General features: G+C 34.9%; 2 protein-coding genes across 2 annotated transcripts; one reads left to right on the top strand and one right to left on the bottom strand.

Moving 5' to 3' along the window:
- The first annotated feature begins 2 nt into the window (after positions 1-2).
- On the top strand, positions 3-2,915 carry LOC125676057 (uncharacterized). Its single transcript, XM_048913952.2, has 8 exons — positions 3-277; positions 371-468; positions 549-674; positions 1,565-1,719; positions 1,850-1,962; positions 2,086-2,225; positions 2,369-2,584; positions 2,667-2,915. Exons 3-8 carry the CDS (start codon positions 635-637, stop codon positions 2,897-2,899), a joined length of 897 nt encoding a protein of 298 aa, XP_048769909.2. The 5' UTR covers positions 3-277; positions 371-468; positions 549-634; the 3' UTR covers positions 2,900-2,915.
- A 205-nt stretch (positions 2,916-3,120) lies between these two features.
- Positions 3,121-5,193, bottom strand: LOC125676060 (uncharacterized). The gene is made up of 4 exons (XM_056158262.1): positions 5,062-5,193; positions 4,830-4,980; positions 4,617-4,718; positions 3,121-4,159 (listed from the first exon to the last, which is right to left on the bottom strand). The coding sequence occupies exons 3-4, from the start codon at positions 4,632-4,634 to the stop codon at positions 3,284-3,286; spliced, it is 894 nt and encodes a 297-aa protein (XP_056014237.1). The 5' UTR covers positions 4,635-4,718; positions 4,830-4,980; positions 5,062-5,193; the 3' UTR covers positions 3,121-3,283.
- Between the last annotated feature and the right edge of the window lie 3,725 nt (positions 5,194-8,918).

Raw genomic sequence — 8,918 nt, 5'->3', positions numbered from 1 at the left:
TAGGGCGAGAAAGCGGAAGTGCGTAATTTGACGAGATTGAACGAGATTTTAGCTACTGGAGATAAACAAATCCACGTGGTAACGGTAAATAGATAACAGGATGGCATTTTCCATCCTATATTGGTTGAATTACGTGTCTGGAACCAAAAAACTTCATCAAAAGTCCGAGTTAGCGGTAAAAGCAGACCATGTACTAAAGTTTATGTTCGATCCCGAACTTAATTACGCCCAGGGAAGAGTTCAAGCCAGTATGAGAGACAGAAGTTACCACGTCAGTGTAAGTGCACGTTCTGTGTCAATTTTCACCTCAATATTACTAATTTTTTTTTTTTAACTTGTCAGAAAGTATTCATTCTGTTCCTTCATTTAGGTCACATTAGGGGATAATCACACAGTTTCTGACAGCATATGTGATTGTGTGAACGGGCAGGATAAATGTCACCACAAGGCATCTCTCCTTTTATATGGGTATGAAATGTTGGAAGTATGCATGCCTTAGATTTTTTTAATATATGAATAGTTATAAAACTTTATAATATTCTATTTAGCTATAAGAATGTTAGCAAGACGGATGTGAGGGCTTCTTGGATCCAGCATCCTAAGAAAGCACCACCAAAGAAAACAACCACTATGGATGAGCTTTTTCCACCTTCACAAAAAGTGGCCAATTACAGGTATTCTTAAGAATATGAAGAAAGTAAACAAATTATCTTAAAGTATCATATTTTATGAAATAGTGTGTCAATTAAATGGGTAGTTGAACTATTTATCATTATAAACTTGTTGATAAAATCATCTGCTTATCTTTTTATGCTGGTATTACGGTTATATGGAGTGAACTTTAGATGTCCCATGGATATAATAGATTTTTATATTCTAAAATTATTTATTTATTTTGCATTGTTCTAAACAGTATTGGGTTCAAGAGACTTAATATGCTATCTAATTACTTTGTTCTGTTAGGGCTACATCAAGACCAGTTGATGATACAGATGTTGCTTTCCTGTGTGATAAACTTAATGCTCTTGGTCGATTTTCAGGTTTAAGATTATGCTCGAAAATATGTTGTTGTTTTTTTGGTGATTTCGTTTTTGTTTTAAAATGTTCAATTGTTTCATATTTGAATACTGGGCCTACAAATACTCAATGCTGGATTTTCTACCCTATAATAGGGACTATTGATATTAAGTAGTTCAGTTTTATGCTGAACAAAAAAGTGTGATTTTACATCATATCAAAACTTTAACAACAATGGGCTTTGAGTGCAGTTGGTACATGTTTTCATTTTTATTGTTATTAACATGTATCATATTCTAAAGTTTGTTTTGAGGTTTATTTTCCTACTAGAAGATTTATTTGTTGTAATGCAACATTCCATCACTTAAGTTTATCAATAATGGCATAAAACATAAACATGTTGTACATTGTATTAAATTGGAAATCATTATCTTCTAGCATATATATATAGTTTAAAACTCATATTTCTCTATTGATGTTAAAATTTCATGAATAATTATTCATAAATTGATTGTAAATCATTCATGAACACAAATTTTACATGTAGCTATGCTGTGGATAGTGTCAAAAGAACCCCCATCCCCTACACTGGACATTCCTTATGTAGAAGATTTATTGCTGGGAGAAGCTTACACTAGTGCTACAGACAAGATACAGTGGTTGAAGACAAATCTTGCTATCCAAAGGGAGAAAATAGAGCAGGTAGATACATGTACAGTTAGTCATATCCTTAGGTAAAAAAAAAATTGATGAAGTCAGTTCAAAGGCAATAGATAAAAATATTTTAGTAGAAAAAATTTAAATAACATTAGAATAACTCGTGTAATTTCAGGTTGCACAATTGACTGTTGGGCAGAGGAACAACCATCTTTGGGCTTTGGTCAGGAAAAACCGCTTAACTGCATCCAACTTTGGTAAAGTGCTTGCTGCTATCCGACGAAATAGGTAAAACGTCATTCTTCTTTAATAAATTTAATATTGAATCAGATTGATCATGTTGAAAATAAATCCTAAAGTATGTTTTACACCTCAATGTGTATTTAAATCATTTTGGTAATATTGTTTCAGGTTTCCTCCATCATTATTCAAACAGGTTCTGGGCTCTTATGATTTGTCAACAAAAGATGCCATTGTATGGGGTATCAACAATGAGTCAGTTGCCAAAGCAAAGTATTGCTCATACGGTGATGCAGTTGTTGAAGAAACAGGTATAATTTTCTTTTTATGATAGTTATGTTACAGTAAATGCTACATTATACCAAGAGATTATTTCATATTTTTGCTTAAAATACACAGACTCAGTATACAATTTTATAAGTCAATACACAACATTGTGTCCAAACCTTTTCAGGGGTGTGGCTACATGAAAGTGGTGTATTAGGGGCAAGTCCTGATGGGATTATCCGCCGTGCAGCAACGCATAAATATAACCATCAAGTAGCTCAACTGACAGACATACTGGAGACAATGAAATTGATGCCAGAGATTTTGGAAGTTAAATGTCCTTTCAGTGCCAGGAATATGACTATTCCTGAGGCCATTTTATCAATCAAAGACTTCTGTTTAGGTATTTCATATTCTTGAATTAGTTATCTCCTATAGCAAATTGAAAAAAATCTCATTGACTCATATGAATTTTATATTGCTAGACTTCCAGGTTCATGATGGCGGACAGATGTACAAGCTAAAGGAAGATCACATCTATTATGATCAAGTACAGGGACAGCTACATATTCAGAACAAATCCGCCTGTGACTTTGTTATGTGGACCACCAAGGACATTGCCATAGTTAGGGTTCTTCAAGACAGTGCATGGGACCAGAACATTGCAAAACTTATTGACTTTTACTTCACTCAAATAATCCCCATTGTTCAAAAGTAAAATGTCAGTTTATTTAGTTTTTTCTTCTTCTCTTATATTGATAAACTCATGTTGCTGAAACATAACCAAATGCTGGTGAAAGGTTTCAAAATAGACCTATGCTCGAAAGTTATGGCAATTAAACCATGATGGCTCTCTTTTAGTAACAACACACACTGCAAAATAGATTACTATCTTAACTTGTTGAACTTAGACATTGAAATAGAAAACAACTAGATTGGTTGAACATTTATGCACATTTAATAAAATGAGGTGCATTCCTTTACATTTCAGTACATGTACTTCATTCATGAATATCAACACAATGTACACCACATTTTACCTGCCAGTTAACCACATAGTATTCTTCTCTATAGATTGAAAGAGATAAACAACCATATCAATTTACTGATTGGAAGTGTAATTATCTGCAATTTCAGCGATCATTGGATCTTGAAAGTTTACAAGCATAGAACAAACTTGAAAAATCTTTGTGCTAATGTGGCGAAATTGCTGGGGAATATGTGAAAGAATCTCAAAATGTTTTATCCTCTCATTCACTCTCTCAACATGGATTCTTGAACGAGCTATCTTTCTGCAAACCTGAACTTCAGCTGGTGTGTATTTTCCTTTATCTTTAAGGAATAGGGGAATATTCAAGTGAACACCTTGAGGAAGAAGTGAATAGATCGTAAAACCTTTATCTGCCAAGATCATGTCCCCGGGCGATAACTTAGCTAACATGTTGCTGTGTTCCACTATAGCCACATCTGAGGTACTGCCAGGATAAAGTTTGCTAACGTACACAACTGCTCCATTAGGAACAACACCTGTTACTGCCTTTACAGTGTGTCGATTTTTGTATGAGCTATATGTCTGGGATTGAGCTGCCATGTCCTGACCAGGGACATCCTGCGTCACCTCTGTGGCATCAATTACCAGACGACAGCAACTGGAATCTCCAAAGCTCGATGGCATTGATGACTTGCATTTCAGAAGAGATGGCATATTGTTTTCCATCATGCCTACAAAAAACACTTCATGCAAAGCAAAAACATGGGTAATGAAGATATTATGTACTGTGGCTTTGCTGGTACAGAATCGTTCGGCAAGGTCAAGGAGGGGACAGTTCAGCTTCAGTTTCATCAATGTCATGAAAAGTTGGTCCGACCTCGAAAAAGCACTTGGAGTCCACCCATCCACATATACCAGAGGGAACCGCTGTAATGTTGTGTCTATGATGCTAAATATCTCTGGTTTTAAAGAGGTGTACATCATCATCTAAAATAAATAGGTAAACTATAGCTATAAAATGTTCATATAGTGTTTAAGGTAGTAATCTACATCATCATAATGGCTGACTTCTTTGGATGAAAAATTCGATATCAGCAATATTTGAGTTTTCCTTTTCCATTTAAAAACCTAGCCGAGTAGCTCAGTAGGTTAGAATACCGACTGCTGAACTGTAGGTCGCAGGTTCGAGTCCAGCAGGGGTTTTAAATTTTTTTCAGATTACCTTCTACTAAAACTGTATTTTTTTTACAAAATAAAGTAAATTTGAAAAATTTCAACTTCAAAATATTGTTAACAAATGTACATTTCCTCCACTTTACATCTACATCAAATTTCTCTGGTGTAGTATACCTCCTTAAATCTTAAAATTGAATAAAAACACTTTGGGAACTAAGTAATTTGTAAGGAGAACTATATCAATCATTTTGGAATTCATTTCTCATACCTTCTTTTCATTTTCCATTATTTTGGCAACTGTTACAGGATGTTTTTTGGACTGGAGGTAACTAATTTCTGTCTGCAACTCTGCAATTTGCTTTTCAAGTCCCTTCAATATAAACCATCATTGCTGATTATTTTAAATATACATTTAAGGTGAATTATGATATACATACATCTAAATCTACCAAAAAGATTTAAGTTTTTAAAAATTAATCACCTTGATCTCTTATACAAGAGATGTATAGGACCGCATATAAGTGTGCTCCAGATCAACAGTCTCATTTGTAGTCAAAGGTTCTCTGTCATTACATGTAACAGCTGTCTCAGTCTCTTCTTCTGTACAAGGGTCAGCTTGTCTGGATTGATGTCTAAAATGAGAAGAAACTGATGTAAATGGTGGAAGACAAATCACTTTATAAAATAGATCAGGTATCAACTGTTTTACTTACCGTGAAATTGTATTCGGATCCTGGAAGTCAAAGTAAGTACCCTGGTTCCAAGGAAACAAGGTTGGGCCGTTCTCCTTCCTTCCATCTTTGAAATGACAGCTACATATTCTGTCTGATGAGGTCACTGTCCTATCTTTTCTCCTGTGGATTAATAAGGTGTATAACAGTTATACTTTTATGTCAACTTTAAATAGAACACATCTGCATATATATGGATACAGCAAGGTGAAAAAGAAATGATATATGATGAGAAGTAGGACCCTTTTAAAAAAGTATATGTTCCATTCATTACATATATATTAAGCGTATGAGTATTTAAAATCAACAAGTCTAATATACAATGTAAATTATTATGAAACACTAAATTAACACTTAACTCACATAACTGAAGACATCTTTAATTATTTGAAGATATCATCAATTCAAGTATTGCTTGCAATAATTGTAATTGAATTGATGTGCACATCAAATTAATTATTTTTTACTCTCATCACTTTAATTGATGCATGAATCAATTCAATTACACGTATTGAGCAGGTGACGTAATGAGGCCTCGACGGGGAGTTTGGTTTGAGAGGAAGATATGAAGTTTTTCATCCCTGGCACGTGACTGTCTAGACCAATCAGATTACGCGTTGCATAGAATTCTCATACTGAGGTATAATAATACACAATATTCAATAATAATTACAAATATTATCATAAAAGTTCACACAAAAATTAACTAAGCCATCTGAAAAATTGAAAAGTTATTTCAGAAATGCGCAAGTATACTCAATATCTTACCTGTACAAATGAAAGGACTGAGACAAAAGTTCTGCATCAGCTACTGAAGAAATTTGTCTCTGTTCCTCGCATCTATACCTCCGTTCCTCATCTAACATTCCATTATCATCTTTGTTATATCTTACAAATCAGCACTATTGGCATTTACTTTTAATTCAAACTCAAAAAACAACATAACTTTTTCCTTGAAAAATATGTAATTCAACGTTGCATGTTGAGTCCTTATATGTTCGCCTGCACTATATGTCCGCCTGCACAACATGTCCGCCCAATGTTGGACCAAACTGTCACTATATGTCCGCCTGCACAACATGTCCGCCCAATGTTGGATCAAACTGTCACCATAATTATGTCCGCCTGCACTATATGTCCGCCTGCACAACATGTCCGCCCAATGTTGGACCAAACTGTCACTATATGTCCGCCAATTTCATCCAGATTATTGCTTAGGAAAATTTGTGCCTATCCGTCGAGCAAAATGAAATTAATATATACATGTATATAGAAGATACCTATTGGATCTGCTGTAAATACAATTAGCATAGAGCTGTGAGGGTGATACAGCAGTTTGTTATCCCGGAAAAAAAATTGTCACCCCATGTTGTAGGTTGCACGTGGTAATATATTTTCAAGGGGGGTAACAAACTCTGTACCACTTGATTGATCAGTGTTATCCCAGTTTGCATGAACAAGTACAGTGTTCATGTAGGTTTCTTCAAACGCCAAACTGACTAAACATAACCTGATGTAATCTAACCAGAACCAGTGATGGCTTTGCAGTAGAATAAAACGAGGCGACATCCCTATAATAGGCAGATAAATAATCAAGGAAAGGTAGTCCAGGGTATTATATACTCGAATAAATTACGAAATTCAAAACTGAAACTCGAGTAATGTGTCGTGATTCAAAATTAAGCTTGTTTTGATTACGTTGCTTTTCAGAATCAATCGATGGAATAAATTTCAGTTTGAAGATGTTAGGTTTATGGAAAATCAAATATAGAAATGTGCAAGTCTGGAGTCTAACCTTGAACGTCTAGGAATTTCAATTTTCAATCGGTCATATAAATGCATGATTCCTTAATAAAATGTTCGATCAAGTAAAAAGTCGGGCGTGATGTGAAATGTGATTTTCAATTTGTGTTGAAAACAGTTTCATCCAAATATATGCATGTACTATGTCAATTACTAGCCGAACAATAAAATGTGACATTTTAATACTACTGAATCGATGCGTATCAACAAAACCAGAGCCTCACCCCATGAGGAATAGGACATCAAAACCCCAAACACGACATCTATTTTGAAGATTTAGTCTTTACTGAACGTATTTTCGACCTCGGATGATAAAGAATATGTGTTTGGTTACATTTTTAGGTCACCTGAGTAAACTCAGGTGACCTATTGCAATTGGTTGTCGTCCTTCGTGCGTTAACAATTGAACACTTTTAACTTCTTCTTTATAACTATCATTCCAATTCTTTTCAAATTTGGTATGAAGCATCATTGGGACAAGGGGGACATCAATTGTCAATTTCAGGACTCCAGCACCCCTGGGGCCCTAGGGGCGGGGCAAAAACTGCCCAAAATAGACCAATTTTCAAAAATCTTTTTTTCAAGAACCACACACGTGTAAGAAAAACTAAATGCATAGTGATGTAAAGCAGGAAGGCCTCTACCAAAATTGTAAATTTCACGATCCCCGGGGTAGGGGTTCTGACCCCAGGGCAGGGCCAAACTTGGTTTATAGTGTTTACTTGTAAAACACTTAAATAACATCTTTTTAGAGCTATTGATACTAACTAGAAACTAAATGAATAGAGCAGCTAGGTAGTCTTTTACCAAAATTGTAAATTTGATGATCCCCAGAATAGGGGTTTTAATCCCAGGGTGGGACCAAACTTAGTATATAGTATTTGTGTGCAAGTTTGCTGATACTGTATAAAATATAAATGCATACAAGTTTAGGAATTAACAGAAAACGATGTACAAAAATGGTGAATTTCACAACCCAGGGTTATGACTTTAGGATGGTCCAAATTAGTTATATCTTTTGATATTTTAATGTTAATACATCTATTATTTAAAACCTTTTATCAGTGTATGCACTTTTGAGAACAGTGAAGTTTTAAGAACACATCTTGTTTTATACTGTTGCTGAATATTATAGTTTAGCTTAGATATTCAGAACAGGATTTTTATTTCTAGATTTGATAGCCCGTGGGAGTAGTGATACTTTTTCACTAGTATTCAGGTGACCAATAAGGCCTGTGGGCCTCTTGTTGCATTAATTACTTATAAGGAATGAATTTAAGTATGCATGGGGTATATTATATGATATAACCTTCATTTCAACAGTAACTGTAATGGATCATTGTGCAAGTCACTCTCCATAGGTTAGATGCAGTTCCAGGAGTATCCATCAGTTTTACTGATATTCATGTTGAATGACGTGAATGATATATATCTGATATGTATTGTTAATTTCCAACAGGTGCATGTTTTGTGCTACACTGTACATGTGCTGCTGAAAAATTTACTACTACCTGTCCTTAAACCAGGGGAGTTGGATGTCTGCAGGAAGGGTCTTCAAGAGGTAAGTAAAACCTAAAAATAAATGTACAGAGACATTCGGTTTATATGGATTCCTATCTAACCCCGTCCAGGGTTCAACTCACAACCTGGGGAACTAAATTCTCTTTCTTGGTTTTGTTGAAGGTTTTCCATGAAGATTTATTTGAACAAGTGGCAGAAGAAAAAGAGGTGGCTGGTGTTACGAGTAAACTGTTTGAGGCCAGGTCAATGAAGAGCTACGACTCGTATAAAATACTGGCACAAGTAATCAGTACGGAATCGCTCTTGGCATTCATCACTCCAATCAAAGAAGTGAGTCGTCATCTGATTTATAAATCGTTTAATAACTTTTAAAGTGATGACTTAACAACGATGCTGATTGGATGAAAAATTCGTTTGATTTCTTAGTAAAAAAAAAATTTCGTCTGGAGTTCATCTGCACTAAGCACGTGAGACTACTTTTCTTTAGAATGCATCTTCCCCGTTCTAATTTTAAC

This window comes from Ostrea edulis, chromosome 3 (genome assembly GCF_947568905.1).
Source record: "Ostrea edulis chromosome 3, xbOstEdul1.1, whole genome shotgun sequence".
In the NCBI taxonomy this organism is placed as follows: Eukaryota; Metazoa; Mollusca; class Bivalvia; order Ostreida; family Ostreidae; genus Ostrea; species Ostrea edulis.
Note: the sequence above shows the minus strand (reverse complement) of the source record. Positions and strands in the feature narration are given on the sequence as shown.